This window comes from Sander vitreus, chromosome 2 (assembly GCF_031162955.1).
Source record: "Sander vitreus isolate 19-12246 chromosome 2, sanVit1, whole genome shotgun sequence".
In the NCBI taxonomy this organism is placed as follows: domain Eukaryota; kingdom Metazoa; phylum Chordata; class Actinopteri; order Perciformes; family Percidae; genus Sander; species Sander vitreus.
In genome coordinates, this window is record NC_135856.1 from 16696335 (window position 1) to 16719343 (window position 23009).

General features: G+C 41.4%; 1 protein-coding gene across 3 annotated transcripts in view; it reads right to left on the reverse strand.

Moving 5' to 3' along the window:
• The window catches only part of rhbdl3 (rhomboid, veinlet-like 3 (Drosophila)), a 60154-nt gene that overhangs the window by 25650 nt on the left and 11495 nt on the right, over positions 1 to 23009 (reverse strand). For all 3 annotated transcript variants that reach the window (XM_078280576.1, XM_078280586.1, XM_078280568.1), the window contains one exon: positions 83 to 241. In XM_078280576.1, coding sequence (XP_078136702.1) covers positions 83 to 241 — 159 coding nt within the window. The remainder of the gene's footprint in view (positions 1 to 82; positions 242 to 23009) is intronic.

Genomic DNA, 23009 nt, shown 5'->3' on the forward strand with positions numbered 1-23009 from the left:
GTCCGATTCAACATTAAAACCACAGCATGCAAGATATATACATACATATTATATATAACGTAAAATGGTCAAGAAATCTCACCAGGTTGACAAAGTCTTGGTAGCAGATCTTTCCATCGGCGTTACCGTCAGCGAGGGCCAATAGGACTTCTAGTTTGTGGGGGTCAAGCTCAGAGCCGTGGGTCGCCAGCAGGTCCCTGAACCGCTCTGTACTGATGAAGCCCGAATTCTCTGGGTCATACTGCAAATTAACACACACACACACACACACACACACACACACACACAAACACACAAATATGGAAGTGTAAATAGAATAGACACAAATACGTCTCTTTATGGATTACAGGCACATGCAGTATAACAAATAAGCACCAGATTCAAATAAACATGTGAGAAGTTCATGAGCAGTCAATATCCCCCCAGTGCATAATTTTCTGTGCAGCCAAACTTCAAAAGCTCAAAAAAAAAAATCAACAGTGGTTTAGTCACAGTCTGAGCATCTCATAAATGAGGCCTAATTGCTCCAAAAAGGCCCAACTGTTGAGACGCAGCAGTAACTTTTAACAGCTTTGGATTTCGCTTTAAAATGACACCGCAGGCTGTTTTTGTGCTTATTCACAGTCAGAACAAAGGAGGCATTTAAATGTATCTGAAAAAAAACCCAGATATTCTGACAAAACCTGAGATATTTTAAAAAGCTAGACATTCAAAAGACCTTTAGAGCAGTGATCACTAAAGCACTTGATTGTGTAAAGAGCTCAACACTTTTCTCTAGCCACACACTCTTTTCTTTCCTTTGCACTTAATAGCTCAGGCCTTCAAATCTTTAGTGGCAATTTAGAGTGAAACTGCCACTTAAACATATACAAATATTTAAAAAAGTAATATACATTTTATTTGTGTTTCATGTTGTAAACTATATCCAAGAGAGCTAGAAGCTATAACAGAGGCTTACGGACTGCAGAGAAATTAGCGAAAACATTTATTATGGCCTTGTCTTTTCTAATGGAATAGACTGCCAGTAATTCTGCCTGACACCCCTAAAACAAGGATAAAACAAGGCTACAGCTGTGTGACAGTATTTGTCTGTTCAACTGAGGACAAACTGGCCTAAAATACATATCAATCCAGGACTTGAATGTTTGATGTGAATGTCAGGTTGGCAGAAGACAGCTGACACATCTTTATGTACGTGTGTTTGTGTTTGTGTGTGTGTGTGTGTGTGTGTGTGTGTGTGTGTGTGTGTGTGTGTGTGTGTGTGTGCGTGCTTGCGTGGGTGGGTGTACAGCATTCGCAAATGTGCGTATGCCAGTGTAAATACAGCGCAATCATGCATTAATGGGCGTTTTACAGTCGCTACATCTCGCTGGCGCGCCAGGATTTTGCGTGCGCTTCCAGAGGGCACGCACCACTCTATTTTTTTCAGCGGCGCGCGACAAAGCCGAAACAGGAAACATGAACGAGCTCGAGGGTAACCGGATGCCAGGACTCTCAGAGTGACTGCAAGTCTCTCTTGTAAACTTACTGGGTTAAGATGAGTTCTTTTATGGTGAATGAAAGGCTTGATCCGACGAAGTTGGTCACCGAATCAAATCGAAAACATTGACGGCAATGCTGCTGCCAGTTCTGCCGTTGTTTGCATTAAGATGTGACATTCAGACATTATGAGCCGCCTGCCAGATTCCGACACTCCTGAACATGAAATAGTGCCGTGTACATGCATGTATGTGTGTGTGTGTGTGTGTGTGTGTGTGTGTGTGTGTGTGTGTGTGTGTGTGTGTGTGTGTGTGTGTGTGTGTGACAATCTGTGCGTTCGGGAAAAATCCAGAACGACCGTCCAACCGACGGCCTTCGGCACAAAAAAGTCTAATAAAGCGATATTAACAGCCAACAGCAGGGGGCACAAATACAATCACTTATATGCTACCTGTAAATGTATGTGGGAATGTGGGAAAAATTCAAAGAAAAGAGGGCCAAGTCTCTCGAGACTGATGCAGCAAAATGCAAAAAGCTCACAGAGCCTGAGCATCCACAGCCTGCTCATGATGAGGGACAGACAGCGGAGTTAATTTCACATCAGCAAGAGGTACTGGTAAGTGCCAGGAGCAGGACAAATTATAATAGGATGCCTTTATCCTTATCTTAGCGAATTGCATAGTCAGCTATCAACATGGGTGTTCATCATGATTATGAAAATGATCGTGCCATTTCGTACTGTCAAACTTAACGTGTTTAATCATTTCTGTTAGCTTAATTTGAAACATTAAATGCGTTAGAAATTAATCGCGGGTTGACCACGATTTTACTTCGTTGTATATGAGCGGTTGTAGTGAGCCCACCTTTTCTGCTATGATGAAGACTATGGTATTGAATTAAACGGGAAAACATTGGGGATGCATTGGTACCACTCCAAATGTGCTAACAAACAGGTAAGGGGGCTAAATAATTCACCAAATTTTAACCAAAAGTTTAACCAAAAAATCCTAGCTTGCACTTTCTGTCTGTCTTCCATCAGAGTGCAGTTTTTCCTTGTCTTTCATATTTGCGTTTACTGTGAACGCTTCACAGACAAAATTGATAGGGCCTAGTCATTTTCATCATTTCACAGCCTTAATATGAATCAAAAGTGTAATATGACATTGACTAAATATGAAATAGGTTATTCAATGCTAACTCTTTAACACAAAGCAACACATATTATATCATCAATAATAGCTAATGACCTATCTTTAAAATCATTTGTTTATTCAGGTTGAAGATAGTTGCAGATGACAGGGAGAGTGCAGGGAAGTGCCAGGATGTCCCAGGATGATCAGTAATACTCTGTACTGTTTTATAACTACAAGTTTATGTAATTTGGGGTTTCTGTAGCCAGTGACATTTCATTATTTGTATTTTATTTTCAATGCAGATGTAATGGCATTGTACATATTTTGTTTTTATTTGAAGGCTGAGGCTTCATTAATAAACACAACCCAAATTATCATCATTGGTTTTGAGATGTTACTTGCTCTGAATACCTTGTCTGATAGGCTACAGTATTGTGGCATAGTATCAGGACATCTTGGCTAGTGTCTGTCGCGCACGACTAGGGGCGAATGGCCGGATGATGGGCCTATTTGGGAGAAAGTCCAGGGCTGCTTTTTAGCCCCAGTCCGTCCCTGCATATGCCGATGTTGGCAGGGGCTGGGTAAAGCCAGGTTGGCAGCTTGACCAAATGAAAATGGGGAGAAGAGGTTTTGGCTCTCCCTCGTGCTGTTTTTTTCCATGTTACCCAACACAATAAGGCTTTTTTTTTGCTGTTTAAGCTATGGTTGTCAGTACACTTTCCACTCAATGTCATCTTCTCAAGTGTTTGGAAGAGATACGGCATGGAAAAACTACAGTTGTGACCTTGTATTGTGTCTGGCAGGAAAAGCGTTAGAGAATTGCTCAGAAATCTGTTTTGACAGACATTTTTAGTAAAAGCAATAATTGCTAGAGGATTGCAGATGAAAAAATAGAAATAAAAAGGTCCCCTCTTCCTTCTGAGAGATATTTTGTGAGTTGCAGAAATATTTTTTATAATCCTATTAAGAATATTTCTATGACAGTGCATTTCTTTCCATACTGTTGTTCCTGCAAAGACAAACAAACAAGAACACCTGAATATAATTAAACTTTCACTGCTGAGTCCAACATAATCACAATCCCCTTCCCTTGTATATGCACACCAAAACATTGCTCTCTCAAACACACTCACACGTACACACACACACACACACACACACACACACACACACACACACACACTCTACTTTACGAAAAGAAAGAACCAACCTTCTCTTGCAGTAAATCTGCCAGTTTCTGCCGAGGCCATTTTGTCATGATGAAGTAACGTCAGCCAAAGCGAGTCTCATTACTTACTAACAGTGTGTGAGCTAAACAATATGTTTTGTGTTTGTGTGTGTGCATGTTTGTCGCAGACTGCGCAGGGTTGTTTCTAACCAGGACTAAAGGATTACAGTCCAATCCAAGACCCTCAGTACACACCTCCCCCATCTTTCTTTCTCAAATACACACGCACGCACGCACACACACACACACACACACACAAAACCCCAGTCACCCGCCTCGCCCTGCCCACACACAACACCCCCTCACCCTACATTCATACCCTTCTCCCTTCACTTTCTCTCTCTAAAGCTAACATGTGGACTCCCTCAGAAGAAAAATAAATAGTTTTATAAATTTGCTCGTTATCTCTTTTCCTGTCACTTCCTGAGGCAGGCAGCCATACATTATTTTCCTCACACAAACACTCACACTCCCTCGCTCCACTTTTGCGACACCACAGGCTTCATAGTTGAGTGAGCACTCTCTGAAGTCAACAGGCTGGCTGCTGTGGTGGAGCGGCAGAGGGACACACACTCAACAATGGGCCTCCGATGGCAATTTCATGCAAGGTTCACCCAATCCCTTCACTCCAATTAGTGTTATTTTCCTTTTGATGCACCCAGAGATCCACACAGAATGATATTACATGATACAATAATAACTCTCCATCCAAGACTCCTCAAGCTTCAACAAAAACTGAAAACTGGCATGTATTTAGGATTTAGGAATTTCAGTTGTAGGCTGAAACTAATGATTGTTTTCATTATCTGTTGGTCTTCCAATTTTTCTATCACTTGATCGATGAAATGCTTGGAAAATTGTAAATTTGTTTTGTCTGATATTCAGATACTCAGAAAAGATATTCAATTTATTCTCATAGATGACTAAGAATACCAGCAAATATTTACGATTGAAGAAGCTTGAACTAGAAACTTATTGGAATTTTTTTTAAGAAAGAAAAATAAGTCTTAAATGACTTCCAATTCATTTTTTTATTCAGTTTTATTGACTCTGCCTTATTTATGTAAATGTAATATATCCATAAATCCACTTTACTAGGTCATAATAAAAAACAACAAAAAAATTTTGCAATAAGTTACAGCATCACTAATATGAGGAGAGGATTTTGGTTAATGCAGTACATTCATACTGACTGGTAAGTACTTAGCTTGTGCGTGTTGGAACATTCACCAGATTGTGAATTTCACTGAGCTTTTATCCCACAGCACATTTTCCATTTTTATATCCATGTTATTGTCTCTGCTCCATAAGGCTTGTTTTGCTAACAGCAAAGGGAGTGTGATGAAAACCCCCCAGATTAAAATGAGCACACACACACACACACACACACACACACACACACACACACACACACACACACACACATACACACACACACATCTTGGTGCACCACAAAACCTTCACAGCCAATGAGCTTTTATATTGAGGGCTTCTCAGCAGCTTGGTGTCAGTGCGGAGGAGAAAAACAGCAGAGGGAGGGTGTGGAGCAGAAAGTAAAGGCGGGTTTGGTTTGGGCTGTGGGGAGGGGTGCATATTGAACACAATGCAAGGCGTTTTGTCTTCAGCCTCATTTTCATAAAGCTGAATATTAAGGACCTAGAGGGTAGGCGGTATGTAAGGGTCAGAGAATTTTTTCCAACTATTGAAGTTTGCACAGAAAGTCTGGATAAATGATGTAGCCTGGGAAAACATAAAAATATTTAAAAGGCTAAAGTGAAAAATATACTCAGAAATTAAAATTTGATTGAACCTAGCCCACGGAGATGGATATGATATTTTCTCACCATTTATACTGTCTTGTCCATTTTATTTATACTGTAAATACAAAATCTGGGAAAGATTGTCCAAGCCTCTGTCACTAACTCTTACTACCTCTCTCACTTACTCTTACTACTGTTGTACCTTTAAATAAACTCAACTGACTCCATTCAGTCATTTCAAGTTACTGGAAAGAAGCAAAACCAGCAAAGTACTCTGCTGTACCTCAGGGGTATTTATCTCAAGTCATTAACTTGTTATCCTAAATTACACCCAGCAATCAAATCCCTTAAAACTTGAAAGAGAAAGGCTTGGTAGTAGGTCATTCAAGACTTTTTTGATCAACTTCACTACTGACTCTCAGGCCTGGCTGACTTCTGTCACTTTCAGTGAGCTTTGACATTTGACCCACACTGGTACGGGTCACTGTCCAGGAGCTTTGAGCTACAGATGAGCTGCTGTCTGGAACAGTAAGTGCAAGCTAATGGGAAAAAGGAAGTATGGGGGTGTGAATGAAGAGAGTCCAGAGTTAATTACAGTAAGGCCAGCTATACACTGGCTGCATCGCGTGAGCGTGTCAGCTGTGTGGCGTGTCCATTTATATTTCGGCTCCCATGTTAACAGGTTAGAGCTTACACACTGCCTGCGTGACACGCACATCTCAGGCGCAGCTTGAGCTACACCGAAAACGCATGCATGCTAGAAATAGAACCGACGCCTATTTTTCACGCGACACGCAAGCGTGTTGGAAGCGTTTCCAGGTAAAATAGAATACGAAAAGATGTTTATATGTCATTTTGACACGAATACATATTAATAAATGACATGTTGATGTTTGAAAGCAGCACCGCGTTAGACATGTTTCTGGTGTGTAAAGACAGAAAAATCCACGCAGCTGACACACAACAGAAACGCCAAGCTCATGCCATGCAGGCAGTGTGTAGCCGGCCTAAGAGAGACAGTGAGTAACTCAATCCTTGTTTAATAACAGTTAACTGGTGGCCACTCTCAAATCCTCTTACACCTACATCACACACACTGAACCTCGTACTAAAGAGCTGATGTAGTGACTGCTAGTGTCTAATAGTCATGTAGTGTATGGAAGTGAAAGTGTTGCAGTATAATCGCTCAGCAGTAGGACAGCATTTTACTCTCATACCGGTATTCATAAGTCCAGTTTTCTTTATCTTTTCTTCTCTATATCTGTCCAGTGTAACATCTCAAAAGTGAGTACAAAGTAATCTTTTTTTATAAACAAAAACACACCAGTAGCTACATTGCTGACAATAAACTTGCATCTAATTTATGCTGCATAAGCAGAAAGCGGATCCCAAAAAAACTTTAATAAAAACATCATCAACATTTCAGACAGGATGCACCCTGGGAGTTTTGTGGAAAACTGCTAAAACTGTACCATATCACAAACTGTTGACTTTGAACTGGTATAAAGACCTGAGTCATGCTGTCAGTCACTCTCACTGTCTTCTATATAACACAGCTGAAATGATCTAAAACAAACTGAAAGGGAAGGAACCTGAAGTCTTATCCCCAATAAAGTTATCTTATTTTACACAGAAAAAATAATACAACCGTACAGTTTCATGCAGTAACAGGCATGAATAATTCATTCAGCACCGTAACATGTGTGAGCCGTCTCTGAAATGAAGCAAAGATGTGTTGGTGGATAAAAACAATACATGGCTGCTGCCTGAGTGGTCAGTAAAGACTTCTAATGTCACACTTTTTGATTCTAATGTCCTCCAGGCTGATGCGGTACAGCAGGCATGACCAATAAGCATGGCAACATGCATGACGAGACTGACTGAGGGTGCAATAACATGTAACCTAAGCAACAGGAGCTCCAATAGCCCTTGAGTTACTGTATGACCATAATGATAGTGGGACAGAGGACAAAGGCGTGAGATGAGAAAAGTGAGGTGTGTGTGTGTGTGTGTGTGTGTGTGTGTGTGTGTCAGCATTGTTTCATATTAACAAGCATAAGAGAAAAATGCAAACACACCACAAAAGCTTACATTATCTGAAGTACTGTATATACAGTATATACTCTGCGTGTGTCACGACATGGAAAACATCCCTATACTATTACTGTTACTAAATTGCATGTCTGAAAAACACAGTCAACATACAAGTACGATTCTGCAAAGCTGTGCTCATCTCAATTATTTACTTTATGCTTACATACTGTTTTTATTTTATATTTTTTAAGCACAAAAATATATTACTGTATTACTGGATCTCTGTATATTATTATTGCCTGTCCAGCAGTATAATTACTTATAATCACCCCACAGAGTCAGACAGTGCACCACTGAATTGTTGCTATTATAAAGAAGGTGCAGTAAAAAACAGCTTCTACCTGTTCGATCTGCTGACCTACAGACAAAACAAGCTATTAGATTATCCAGATATCAAGGTTCTTTTGGATACTTTCCATATTTTCAAACCTTCAATTAATCCTGTACAATTGCAATCCCCTAATTTAAAGGGTTACTACAGTATGGGGTTTATAGTGTATTGCACTACATATACAATCTGTTATATTGCATGAAGGCAGACAAGCCAAGACAGACTAATTACCTGTGGACGGCATTATAACAGCCCATTTAATGAGCTGGCTGAGTCTTACTCTCCTAATAGCTTCCCCCCCGGACTTATATAATTCTCCAACATACCTACAGAGTGTTTGCTGTAAAGTATATACTCAGCAAACAGTTTGAAAAAAGCCTTAAAAGTGTCTTCTTATGAGCCAGTAGATGGCTGCAGTAGAAGCTAAACCATGTACCGTATATTGTGCCATCAATGACTTTATCACTGATCAACAGGTTAATCTTAATCTCCATGAATAATATACCTTTTTCACGGCAGAAATGTTGGCTTACAATAGCAGGAAAAGCTCAAGAGTCATTGATGACATTAAAATGATTGCCTTCCATTCCTGCCTTCCATTTAGGTGAGCTAGTTTCAGAGTCTGGGTATTGTGCATGCTGGCTCACTGGCATGGCTTACTGGGACACTTGATGGAACCTAGCCATTGTTAATTAAATTTGTTTCACTTGTGCTTTTCCTGCTGTGACAAGTGAACATTTCTGTTGCGAAAAAGTTCTATAAAAAGCTACTACACCCTCACGGTACACCCACAGAGGTATTTTCACTTTTAATTGATTAGACCTCTACTCATGGACTTAAAGGGACATTTCACCCCAAAATCAAAAATCCATATTTTCCCTCTTAACTGTAGTGCTATTTATCAATCTAGATTGTTTTGGTGTGTATTGCGTCATCATGGACAAGAGGCTTGTGCTTGTGACAGCGCAACATTAATGCGGTCCCTTTTGTAACATGTAAGATGTAACATTTGCTAACTTAGGTGAGCTAGCAGTATGGGTTAGCTATAAACTAATCTCCACAAGCTAGCAAGTACGCTTCCTTTTGCATGGCCATACGGTGGGTGTAGCTCGGTAGAAAGAAAATGGTTACTACATGAAACTGCTCACGACCAGGTCTGTGGATTATCTTGAGTTACGAGGTCATGATTTCTGGAAAGAGACATTGCTGTTGAGTTTTTCAAAGTATTGTTTGGCGCTTTGAGCACCTCAAGACGAGTGCCATCTAGTTCCATTATATTGGAGAGAAGGCAGACATCTCCATGGCCGATATCTCCAACACTGGACAACTCACACCAAAACAATCTAGACTGATAAATAGCACAAAAAAATATTTTTGATTTTGGGGTGAACTGTCCCTTAAAGACTGCACTTGATTGACATCTCTATCACACTCACCTGTTAATTCGGGTCATTGGAGACATGCAAAGGCAAACATGTAAAGGTGCATACAGACATATTATTATTATACATGCACAATTATATATGTAGATGCCTGTAAGTGACCTCTTCTTCCAGTTCCCTATTATTGTGATTATGCAGATGCAAACAGAGTAGCAGCAAAGACTGTAGACATTCACACACACAACCCTCATGCACAGTTATTCTGCTTCACGGTGCTTCCTGAATACAAAGCCAGAGTATTCCCTTGATATGGAGCAATTAGCAGTTCTAATAAAAAGCCAGTCTCGTTAGAGTGGGAGAAGCTCGTTAGTCTCCCCGATAATTACACTGAAACACCAGGGAGGACAGGCGAGACTAGGGTCACCTCATTCACTGGCCATCACTCACACACACATACACACACTCCGACATAGCAGGTACGATGGAAACAAACTCACCTTCTCATGTTAATCAGGCTTTACAGACCATGCCCTCAACACCAAAAGGGGTTTTCCTGTGTGATATCTTTCTTGCCTCTATCACTGTCTCTTTCTCTCTCACACACACACACACACACACACACACACACACACACACACACACACACACACACACACACACACACACACATACACACAAACAATCTTTTGTCACATAATCTGACACAGCTGAAAGACTACATTATCAGTGCTATTGGTACTTGCTATGGGGCTTATCGTCGGTCTCCAGCGGATGGGCCTAGACACAGGCTCAGACTAGTTCAGGTTGAGTAGAGTCGACAGCTTGTCGGTGGGCGGAGGCTTTGTATGGGAGGGGCGGGGCAGTGATGGAGTGGTGAAAAGTCAAACACTCAGACTGACAGCTAACATCGCCCAGAAGACCACAGTCAAGACAGTGGGGCAATCAGACATCATGGATGGAAATACTCATATTAGTGAGTGAGAGTGGCCATGTCCACACAAAGTGGGCTGAATTTGAAAATGCATCATTTTCTATCCTTCTAGACTTTTAAAGTCCCCCAATTTGGTCCAGATTAAATCAACAAGTATTTGATGGATTGCCATAAAAGTTTGTACAGACATTCTTTGTCCCCAGAGGATAAATCCTAATGACGTTGGTGATCCCCTGACTTTATCTCGAGCACCACTGTGAGATTGAGATTCGTTGATTGAAAAATATTGGATGGATTGTTAAGTGATGATGAGCAAATGTTGTGTAGCATGTAGCATGCTAACTTAAGTTGCTTTCACACCTACCTCGTTTGGTTAATTTAAAACAAACTCTGATCCGCTTGAAAACGGGGGTCTCGGTTCGCTTCCAAGTGAAATAGAGTTCAGTTCACTTTAGGTGAGAAAGCGATCCGACCCAAATACAGGAAGTGGACCAAAAACAATGCATTTACTAGCCTGCAATTTCAACCTTGCACACAATTTATGGACTTATACAGGATTTAAGGGATGATAACTTTCAGATCCATAAGCTGTTCGGACTATACATCACTGGTCATCTGTGTGATAACACATCATCGTCTCTCTCTCATCAGGTCGGCCCTCTCCTTCATTCGTTGTCTGTAAGCTGCTTATTTTTCACATTCTTCTAAAATATTAGAAACACTAAAACAGAACCAGAAAACCCAAGACGTTATAAATATGTTTTTGCCACATCATTTCTGAGACTAGAAGTGTCGGTGAGTTTCGGATATTCTGTCCAATAAATTTCTTTACAGTGTTTGGTGTGTAGACATTGTACCTGCTAAAAATCAGCATGTTAGCATGCTGACATTACCATCAAAGCACCACTGTGGCTAAGTACTGCCTCACAGAGCCGCTAACATGGCTGCATCCCAAACTGAATTTTCAAAATACTTTCTAGAACTACTGTTTGCCTTAGTTTCTTGGTAGAATTTATAAGCCAAGATCAAACCATTTCATATTAATTTGTATGGAAACAGAAAAAAACAAATGTCAATGAGAACAACTACATTGAGTACATTGTCTCAATCAGCAAATGTTTAACCTGCTGAGACAAAACTGAGGACTGGTATTTATCTGTCCCACTCCTTACTAGATGGTAGCTGTAATGCACAATTGTGTTGTTTGCCAACCCAAAGACAGGAGAGAAAGAAGAAGGGATTTAGCCTTTTCTATTGTTTTGGCATTTTAACAAAACCTTTCCTATGTGATGGCTTAGTGTGTGCAATTATTAGCCCTCTGATGTACATCTTTATTAGGTATGGTACAGATAAGTCTTTTATGAAGAGCAACTTGTATAAACTGAAAGGGATGTGGAGCCTTACACACACACAAATGCACACATAAGCCAACACAATGGTCAGTGCAGTTTGTAAGAATAAAGCACCACGCTTACGGAGGTCAATCTGACATGAGCAAGTCTTATCTCCAACACGGTCTGTGTCTGACCTGACAGCTCCCGGCTCGGGTAGGCACTGATGCTGACAGGGTATCAGCCAGCAGCCAGTGGGTTGTACCATTGTTCTCTGACAGAGAGAGAATTCAGAGTTACTCAGACAAAAGCAGTACTGTCCAGAGGAGAAGAAGTGCTGGAAGATGCTGGAATGTTGCAGCATCTAATAATACAAATTCAAGAAGAAAATTGTTAATTGTCCTTTCTTCGTCTTGTTTTAAATCTCAGGGGATGAAACAAAAACGATGAGCTCAATCTGACTTGTGTGACACTGACACTAGATGACTCTCTTCAGTCCGGCTGTCACTCAGAATCTCATTCCTCTTTTCAATTTCATTATCATCAAAGCTTTGCCTGCATCTCAGCTGGGAACAAATTTCCACCAGAGACAAACACAGATGGGCAGATCCAATACAGCCCTGCTCTTCCCAGTCAGACTTCCCACTGGTGTCCCTTGACAGTGACACAGAGACAGCAGAGCGGGGTGAGATGCAGAAGGGAGAGATGTGATGAGCCGCCGAGGGTTCACATCATTAATTACCCAGACATCACCTATCCCGTCGCCGAGGATTCTGCAGGAAAAGGTCAGCCGTCTGGCTCACATAAAGACCAGCTCGCCATGCATGTCACGGCCCCCGCTGCCCCAGCCAGTGCTCTGCCCACGTCACACTTCAGAGACATGACTAATACCTCAACAAGACTTCTAATAGCCCCCAAAATGCCACAGCAGTGCCTGTTAATGCTGACATAAACAACGCCTACACTTTGAGGCTAAGACTAAGGCCACCGACGAGTAAGGAAAGCTAGGGAAGGACTGAAGGGAGAACAGAGGAAGAAAGGTAGTGGAGTCGGCAGGAAACAAGCAGTAAATAGCAAGAAAAAAACAGGGGTAAAGGATTTAAAGTCATTATTAAAAACAAGAGGAGTTATAAATAGATGAGACCTTAGTGTGATGAAGTGGGCAGAGCTGGCCTGTACTGAACAAGGCTGGTACTGCAAGGGAAAAACTAAATATCAATATTTGACATTTTGGGAATAAAAGAGCTTCTTTTAGTTTATGTTAATGTTTTACTTGTGTGTGCTAACATGCCATTCTTTAAAGATGCCTACAGCATGTGCTTTAATAGTATTTAAAGAAATACCCAGACTTTGCTGAAATAAATCAGCACCGCTTGCTGGAAAGAAATAAAGGCCAGTGGCTGGCAGGTGAAATTATTGCCTTTAATAGGATAACATCAGCTGGTCACAGACTAAGTCAATTAAGCAACAACCTGGCATAGCATACATCAGCAAGATCAACACGCTGAGAGAGGACGTCACTTGTCCCAGCACAGCACTCTATTATAACCCACTTTCATTAAACAGCAGCTTCTCCACAGTTTCTCACCCACTCTCCTTTCTTTCCCTTGTTACTCATGTTTGAATACAAGCAGTGTTTCCCCCCAGGGGAACTCCGGTTTAAGACTGAGGGGGCAAGTGTTGAAAAGACTGCACACTTGAACTTGTTATTTCCCTAGCTTATTGTGCGAGGAGATGATTTTTGGAGGAAGCAGACCGAATCCACTCTGCTTCAAAGCGTGAAGAGACACGGGAAGAGGAAGAGAGACCAAAGGTGGGGACTAATCACGAGTAGGTGATAATTATAAAGTATTGTTTGTCATTTTTAAATAGAAAAGTTGGGAGGGAAAAGACGGGAAGTGGCAAAATACAAGGTAGTCTATATAACATTAGAGTAAAACAACACCACAACAACCTACAGCCAGATGACCACAGATGTACTGTAAATTCACATCTCTGACACATTCTCAAAAAAGATTTGGCATAATAAGCTTCACAGATTTAGCTTTTATGGCATTTTTGTGGCATTATATTCTACATCCTATCTAATCTAGTGGGGTCCCCCCACTATATGGGCTTACTGTGTAATGCAACAACAACAAAAAACTTTATTATTGCCCCGTATTGGTTAAATGTACTTTAAAATAATAGGATCTCCATTGACCTTTTACCAACCAATGTTCCACTTCCACCCCTGGGACACTAGCACAGTGTAACACATTTCATGTTTTTGGAAACAGAGAAAAAAACTCACCAGGAAGAATAAAAATCAAATCCAGCTCCTTCCTGCAGTGAGGCGAATGTTCTCTCAGCAGAGCAGCTGCTCCTAACTGGACCTGCAAATGATACTAAGTCAAAGTCCCAATATCGGGACAAAAGAAATTTCAAGTGCAAGTGGATCTGCCATAACCAATCACTACCGTTTGGTCGTGATGTTGGCTTAGCATCGCTAGCGTTCGCCTTAGCCAACTCCTTCATCACTAACGGAGCGAGCTGGAAAATCTAGCTTTTCCCGAACCCCCACATCATGGCCACCAACAAAACTCAGCAAATATTGTTCTTGCTCGGGCTTTAACTTCTGGATATTCGGCAGCGTTGCCACAACGGACCGAATGGCTTCGCTCACATCTTTCTCCGCCGCCATTACGGAACTACAACTCAAACTAGCACAACTCCCAACGCAACGTCATCGTTCTCAGCCACTCCCTCTGTTCGCTGATTGGACCGGTAAAGATTGGCTGGAGAAAACCCGCGAATATACCGCAAACCCAGACAACGTACTGAAGGAAAATGAAAATTGAGCGGAAGTACGTAGGTGGGGCTATTCACTCAGATTAGTCTTATCAGCAGGTACAGAGAAAAAAAGTGACTGGCAGGCCCTGCTGGCCATCTCTTTTCTCTTCTCCTTTTTTCTTTTCCTTATCCTCTCTTTCTCTCCTCAGCCTTCTTTCATTTGCCATTCTCTGCTCTCTCCACTGCTCTCCTGTCCTCTGTGACGGAAAATGCACATAGTCTGCCACAGGTAATTGCTTTCTCTCGCATGCTGTCTAATGTACTCTCTCTCTGTTCTTCTCTCACTGTTTTCCTCCATCCTTTTCAATATAAAACAGATAACTGTCAGATTTCCATACAGTTACTGCCAATAGTTTAAAAAAAATTGCTCATTCAGTCAAAATAACTGAGGTGGATTTCAGACAGTCCTGAATTGGGTTTTTTTATCACACGAAGCGTGTTTCATGTTGGCAGCAGGGATGACTGACGTTGTGTCTGTCTGGCCTAATCAACGGAGCGCTGGGTCACCTGTTTTGCTTGACAGATAAGAAGCCCTCATTCATCTCACATAGACACACATCTCCCCACACACACAGTTGTCTGAGGCCATCACAAATTAGCACCGGCCGTCACAGTTTCCTTGCCAACTGGCTTGTAACCAGGCAACGTTGGTCGTGTGAAGATGTCTTCAGTGGGTACAGCGGGTGTACAGTACACACACAGATGGGGCTTGATATGTGGAAAGATGTTAGACACTAAAGTATCTATCTAATAAAGGAAGTAATCTCTGTCCGTCGGTCAGTCCGTCGTTCTGCCAGCGAGACAATCACTACTGTGCATAGTCAGTGGTCACATATCAAGGAAGTAAACCCGGAAGCTTAGAAACTTTTTTGGCGGATGCGCCACTAAGCAACTCCCATAGGAATGAATGGGGCTCCACCATTAACGTTGCATCCAGGTCTAATAATACATCCATGGGCGCAGTTCATCTGTATGTACTGCCCGCGCTGTAGTGTAACAGAGCCGGACATTGAACAGTTTCCTTTTAACCAGAGCACTCGCATAAGAATCTAGCAGACGCTAAATATTTTTGGAATTTATTAACCACGAAAAGCAAGCAGGCAAGAAACGATCTCCGCTCTGTTTGAGTACCGCACATACAACAGTGCCGCCCCTACACATGCAGCACCTGTCACATACACAACAAACATGCCATCCGTCTGAGAATATTAACTAGGCTTATTAATAATGAATGTTGATGCATAATAAATAATGTTGGATTACTATTCCTTATTGCATGGGCGATTTTTGGGGTAATGCATAGGTAATCGTGTACTTAAAAAAACAACAACAACGAAGCATTTGAATACTGATCGGCAATATGATTAATATTAATAAACATGTAATAGTTGCCAGGCCGGGCTTCAGGGCCCTGCAGACTGACTCCAGCACGTCTTTGCCTGTCTGCCTGTGGTTTTAACTTTGCTGAATGGGAGCAGGCGGTCAAAAAATAATGTTAAAATGATGGTGTCAACAAATGAAGCAGCTTCACCATTATTTGATCTACATACCCTAATCTAACATGTAATTACATCCAAACCACAGGAGCTGTGACACCTTTAGCAACAACTGCCATCTCTCTGTAAGTACATTGTGACCTTGCATGTAGGGCTGGGTGATATAGGGAAGATCAGATATCAAGATATTATAGACCAAATACCTCAATGTCAATAATGTGACAATGTTGTAGGTTTGACAATTACTGTTTTAATAAAATATTTTCACAATGACATTTTAGATAAAAAATCATCAGTAATGGTAATTTAATGACTAAGTGGGTAAAAAAGTTCATAAAATTACATCACTTAACTGTAATGCAGCCTTTAAAACCAGGAAAAGACAACATTTATGCCATATTAAGATATTCAAAATCTTATTTGAATATATATTTGAATATTTTGTCTCATATCACGATATCGATATAATATCGATATACATTGCCTACTTGCATGCTCAATGTTCTAGAGACTAAAGGAAGAAATCTTAACTGAACAGGTTGTTTTCAACAAGGTTAATCCTTCAAGATGACGAAAAATCTCACAGTCATCATTTTAGTCCATCTGTGCATGGCAGGCATTCTAACCAAGATAATGATCAGTGCCCTCAAAGCTTTATGTGATATCAAAGCAGCCATTTGACTGTGTGAGTCTACGTTATTTCAAGAATGCTCTTCTTTTTTCTTTGTTATGGACACTTAAAGTGGACATATTATGCTTTTCCGTATGTTCTGTCATATCTACAATGTTATAATGTTGGATTTTAAATTTCAAATAATGAGGTAAACCTATTTTAGAGAATCCCAGTGAGCTAAAACGGTCAGATTTCCAACTGTTATGAATGCTCCGGTTTCAACAGTTTTTTCTACTGTCGGCTAAGTGTTACGCAACTCTAAGCCGGCCATCTATGATTGGTCATCTGCTCCAGGTAGGCAGGACTGGAGTGTTTTTTTTTTTACTGCAGTGTTTCCATTGTTGCATGTAGCTACATGCAAACGGCAGTAAAAGATGTCATCTTGGCCAGTGTTGTTAAATTCCGGGTCACGCTACTCCTGAAACATTTCCTGTTATGTAGTATTTGGTTTAAAAGCCTTTATCTGCAATCTGCGGGTCGCATTACTGCTGAAACATCTCCGATTGGGTAGTGTTTGGTTCAGAAGCCTGGGATGGGATTGTGTGCTTTTCTTTTGCATCGTTTCTGTTTTTTGGGTTGTGTGCTTTTCTTTTTGCATCGTTTCTGTATTTGCAGCGCGTTTGTGTATGTGGTTGTGTTGTGTGTATTTGCAGTGCGTTTGCTAAATGCTGTGCATGTGTTGTCAAATTTGTGAAGATGTTTTCTTAATTTGCTTGTGTTTTGTCTATTTGCGTGTGTTTCATTAAATTGCAGTGTGTTTGCCCCTGTCAGCCACCGTACAAGGGGGAGACAAGATGCAATCATAATATCATCAGGTCTTTTATTTGACAGATGCAATATCGAGCAGGAAGATTGTTCATCATCTCTGGATGCTATAAAAGTCCTGCATTGCTGGTTGTCGGTTGAAGCTTGCTCCGTGGAGCCATAGGCGACTGTAGCAGTGACTTAGATATACTGTATATACTGTTTACTGTATTTGCCCTCAGTGTGAATTGGGCAACACGTTATTTGACCAGTTTGGACACTGCTCAAGCAGATTACTACTACAGTACCCTTTTTCCACCAAAATTAGCATGTATAAGCATGTTTTTCTTTTCCTTTCCTATTGTCAGTAGACAAGTATGCATTTCTGGGTTTTTTTCTGGTGTGTCACATTAGTTTAGGGTTAGTAGAAAGCTGCATGGAGGCCAGTGACAGAAGTTACTGACAGGCGCATGCGCATCATATCATCATGCCTTAACAGGGGAGAAAATTAGTGCGTCCACCCGGGTGTCATGTTTGTTTCCATCAATGCCGATTGGAGCTGGAGCCGATTAATAGTCATAAATACTACAGAGTCATTTGTTCAAGGATTGAATGCAGATTGTAACCTTTCCCACTGCAGTCAAAAGCCAGATGTGAGTGGGTGTAAGGTGGGTTTTTGTCTAGCTGTTTTTTCCATAAATTCTGACCAAATAAAGAAAAAAAATCCTATTAAATTGCACCAGACGGTCAACACCATCAGGCATGTGGAATAACATTTGCAAAAGTTTCTTTTTGCTACTGCATGTTTGTGAAAGGTTGAATCCAAATAAATTCAGTTTTCTCCTTAAACACGAAAACAAAGCATTTTAAGTTCAACTTTAGAGCCAGGCGTCTAAGAGTGGATGAACGTACAAAACGGAGAGGAAAAAGATCTTTTCAAAAATGATCTGCATTAGTGTAGATATGACAGACAGGTTGATGAACAGGGGGGGTAGACAGACTAAATAAGAGAGAGAGAGCTGTATTATCCCACCAGGGTGTCTCCAGAGACAGAGGGGATTGCAGCAGACAGCCAAATAGCTCTAGCAGACTCTTTAGCATGTGTTCAAATAAACACTTTACCCCCTGTCGCTGCTTGTGAATGCAGACACAGTGGAGGGAAGTATGTATGAAAACCCAATGAAACACAAACAAAAACACAGCCTAGAATCCAAGATGTACAAACACCCACCAGGAAGGGAAAGCTTAAACCACTGTGGCTATTAATGTCACTCTCACTGAGATACAAACGCGAGACCTATTTTCCGAAAGCTACAGAAATAAAAAACCCTTTTGGCAACCTTGTCAAACGAACACGTAGACACACACAAAGATGTGATGGAGTATCCATGTCACTCAAGCATAGGGCACAGGCAGGTCACCACAGAGACAAAGATGGAGATTGGTGACCTTTTCCCCCCAAACCTCCCATTTACACCAAGGTGAGAACCCCTTATTAACAGCAGGCCCAACCCACTACCAAACATCCCTTTACTGCTGCACACATTCAGCAGCTCTTCACAGAATAAGAAGGGGAACAAAAAGAAGGGAGAAACATTTGTTTAACGAGCCGTCCCCGGGCTGTCTTTCACTCCCATTCAGTCCCTTCTTCTGCTCCAAGCCTGCCCCGAGGTCAATCCCCTGCACCACTGATGGCAGTGGTTCTATTCAACGTAGAGATTTATGATCTCTAATAGTTGGCAAACTGACCCGAGGCTGGGGCTGCCTTGAGGTGAGGCCCCCGACTTATTTTCTTCAAATCGCAAAAAGAATAGGCATCAAAAAAGGGGGAGCCAAGTGAGGCTGGGGTTGAGGATGGGGGATTGTCGGAAACATTTTCAAGGTTGCCATCTGGGTCGGGTAGGACCCTTCAAACTGTCTGCCAATCTCCAACCAGAACCCCTCCCCTACCAGATGGATAAGGCTGTGGGGAGAAAAGGACATATTACAACAGTACGAGGGACAAATGCTCTCTGCCACCACTGACATGTCATTTTCTGGACTGTTTTGGGGGCAATTCTGAAAGCAGGAGCTTTTATTAATCTACTGAAATCAGGCGGTCAGCCAGTCAGCTGTCTTCTGATCCTTGGTGGTGGTGGAAAGCCCTACTAGGGCACCCTCTAATTCATAATCCTATTCCCATAATCCTCAGAGGTCAGCCAGCAAGAAACAATCCCCACTCGCTCCCCTTTCCTTTTAAGGCGAGAGAGGAGTTCTTTGAAACTGCACTATTGGAGTAGGAAAATAAAACGTCCAGGAAAGGCAGTTCAGGGTGCTAAAGAGGTGAGGCAGATATAATGCCTTCATGCAGCAGCCAAGGGATTCATATCTTCATGAAATCATAAGGACAATTTCACCTTTGTACAGGCAGATGATTTTCTTATTGTCAGTCAAGACATACAAGTCTCTTTCTGATTTTGTGCGTGAGCGCTTTTTCTCTGATTTAAAGGAATAGTTTGGCATTTTAAGTAATATGCTCATTTGCTTTCTTGCTGAGAAGGTTGACACCACTATCATGTCTGTATGATAAAAGCTGGTTAGCTTAGCATTAAGACTGGAAACAGGTCAAAACAGCTAGCCTGGCTCTGTCCACAGGTAACACATTCCACCTACCAACAGCGCTAAAGCTCACTAATTACCATGTTATCCCTTCAACGACATTATATAGCGCTTTTATTCAAGCGCTTTACTGTCTTGTTCATATGACGCTATTTATATGAACTTAAAAAAAGTTTCAAAGAAAAGTGAGCTTAAGAGCCACTTCCATCATCCTTCCCTGTGTGATTAGTTGGAGCAGAGTCTTATAGCCAATATCTTTACAACTCACAGTTTTCGTTGAGGTATAAGAGAGACTCAAAATAATGAGATCTGCAGTGGCAGTCAAGATTATGAACATTATGTGAACCCTGACGTCTTTAGACAGAAAATACTGAACACACTAAACGCTCAATGGTGTTTTTTGCCTCCAACGTCGCCTTCCAGGCAGCTAACCCTAACCCTAAACATAACCATTGCCGCGCTGCCTGGGAGGAGACGTTGGGGGCAAAAAACACCAAAGACCGCACTAAACACACACACAGCTGTTTCACTGGAGTACACAGACAACATAAACACATAAACACTGTTACATACTGTATACACCATTAAAAAACATTAAAGCTATAGTGCGTAGTTTCTCTCGTCCCCATGAGGAATTCTAAGTAAAGACTACAACACTGTTGTTGAAGCCACATGACACAAGCCTTCCGTAATCGCACACACGCCCCCACCCCTCCTCCACGCAGTTGCTAGTAGCCAAGGAGGACACAGAGGATTAAAAAAACATGATGGACTCTTCAGAAGAGGTAATTATCTTCACTTGAGTTTCTGCGCACGAAAGCCACCGGACAACAACCATTTCTAAACATAGTCATGCTGAGAAATACAGAGAGAGTTTTATGAAGCTGATAGACTTAATTAGCTTTGTTTTAACTCATTTGGCAATGGCTTGAATATAACGGACGTTCATTAGTATAAAAAAAGTTTATTTTGGAAAGGCTCTGCTGTAAAAGTGCTGAATAAAAAGGGATCCTTATTCCACCTGTAATGGAACTGTAAGTTATCACAATCTGGCAGCTGTTCCCATGAAGGAGAAAATTCTTATCATAATGACATCCTCAGTGCCAGACCCTGACAGGCACCCTGATGAGCCACGGCATCTGCAACTGTGGCTGTGGTAAACCCACAGACAAAGATAAGAATTCACCCAGTTTGCCCCCGAAACGCTGAGAAGATTTCTATTAGACACAGCGAGACTGCCAGGGTGATAATGTTGTCACTGGACACGACAGCCTAAAGGCTCTCCTAGGCCCTGTTTTCACACTTACATGCAGTAATCCGATTCCAAGCGGACAGCTGTAAATATAAGTGTGACTGCACCCCAAATGCATCAGGGACATGCTGGGATTTGATCACTACAGTCACATTTGAAGGTGACATGTCCGCATAAAAACAAAAAATCCCTGGTGGGTTTGCAAAGGATTTGGGATCGATCCAAACACTGAAAACCTTCCAAATGTACAGTTATAAAAAAGGAGCTCCCCTGTTGCTACAGTTCTTAACACTTGGCCCATCCTACATGTCACGTGAACAGTTACTGTTGGTATTCAAGACAGTACAGCAACAGCAAAAGTACCGCGAAATGATAATAACAGATCTCCAAGGGACTGGGCAGAGTAATCGGCCATGATAGTTTCTGAGCTATACGTTTTGAACAAAGTACTGCACAGAAACATTGCAGTTGCAAATCCTCTCAAAGGGGCTCCAACAATTCATCTTCGAAACAATATCTGGAAATAGCTATGTAAAAGGACAATTCAGAAAGCCTTTTCAAGAGGGAACACTGCATCATGCCAACAATGACTTGCTTTGCAGTAGGAATGCTCTGATCTGATGGGCCAGATTGGGATCAGCCCAGGAACTGAATTTATTCAGGCCATAACGTGAATGATCCATATTACATACTGTTTCTTTGACTATGACATTTTAAAATTGTGGCTTCTCTCACAGTTACATTTACAGTAGGCAGTCATGGTGGACCACCAACTTCAATTTTAGTACCTAAGAAATCCCTGGCCTCATTTTACCTTAAAAATACAATGGTCTGGTCTTGGATTACTTACTGGACAAGGTAGGATATTGGGAGAGAAAAAGTTGGATCAGAGCAACACTACTTGATTTCTTGCCTTCAGTATTCATTTTTTTAAAGACCCAAACACCCAACTTACATGAAAGTCTACCTGCTCAACCATGAAATGATCAAGTGTCACAAGATATTTGGGCTAAAGCCTTGCCACAATATACTACTACACAGTGATTTATTACCTATTCACTAGACTAAACTCAGCACAAAAGACATGTCTGCATTGTAAAAATATGACTATAGTTTTGTATCTTATTTACAGAAAACTGTATTTTGTTATTACAGTCCCCACTGCTGAACTACGTAAGTTAATCTCTTTTTATTACTAAATAAATAAATGATGTGTCTATATAATTAGGGCCATGAATGTACTTCAGAGAAGGGGATCACAGAATAACCACTGGCCCTCATATTTCATAGTAAACATAAGTACATTTTATTATCACTGAGACCAACTTTTTTGGACCTATTTTGGCATGAGCCTTCATCAATGAATCATACACAAGACATCTAGCCAAGTTTTTATACACTGAAAAATTCCATGTAGCAAATGAGCAGTATGAGCCCCTTATGTGTTTAATGTACCTCCACATGAAAACACACCAGCAGTCAGCAACAACACTGCAACAAAATCAGACATCACACCTGGGAGTAAAGGGTCATAAATGGCTATATTTTGTTATGGTCTGTTTTTTTGTGTGATCTGGTTTCTCCTTGTCACAGTTAGCCACTTCAGCACTTTGGCTCTGCTGGCAGGCTTTGGCAGCGATGCCCTGTAAGACGACACGGACAGGAGGGGAACGGAGATCTGGGTGAAAGCTAAGCACTGTCGCTCACCTTGGGCAACTGCTGAGCCTGCCGGGCTGGGCCGGGCC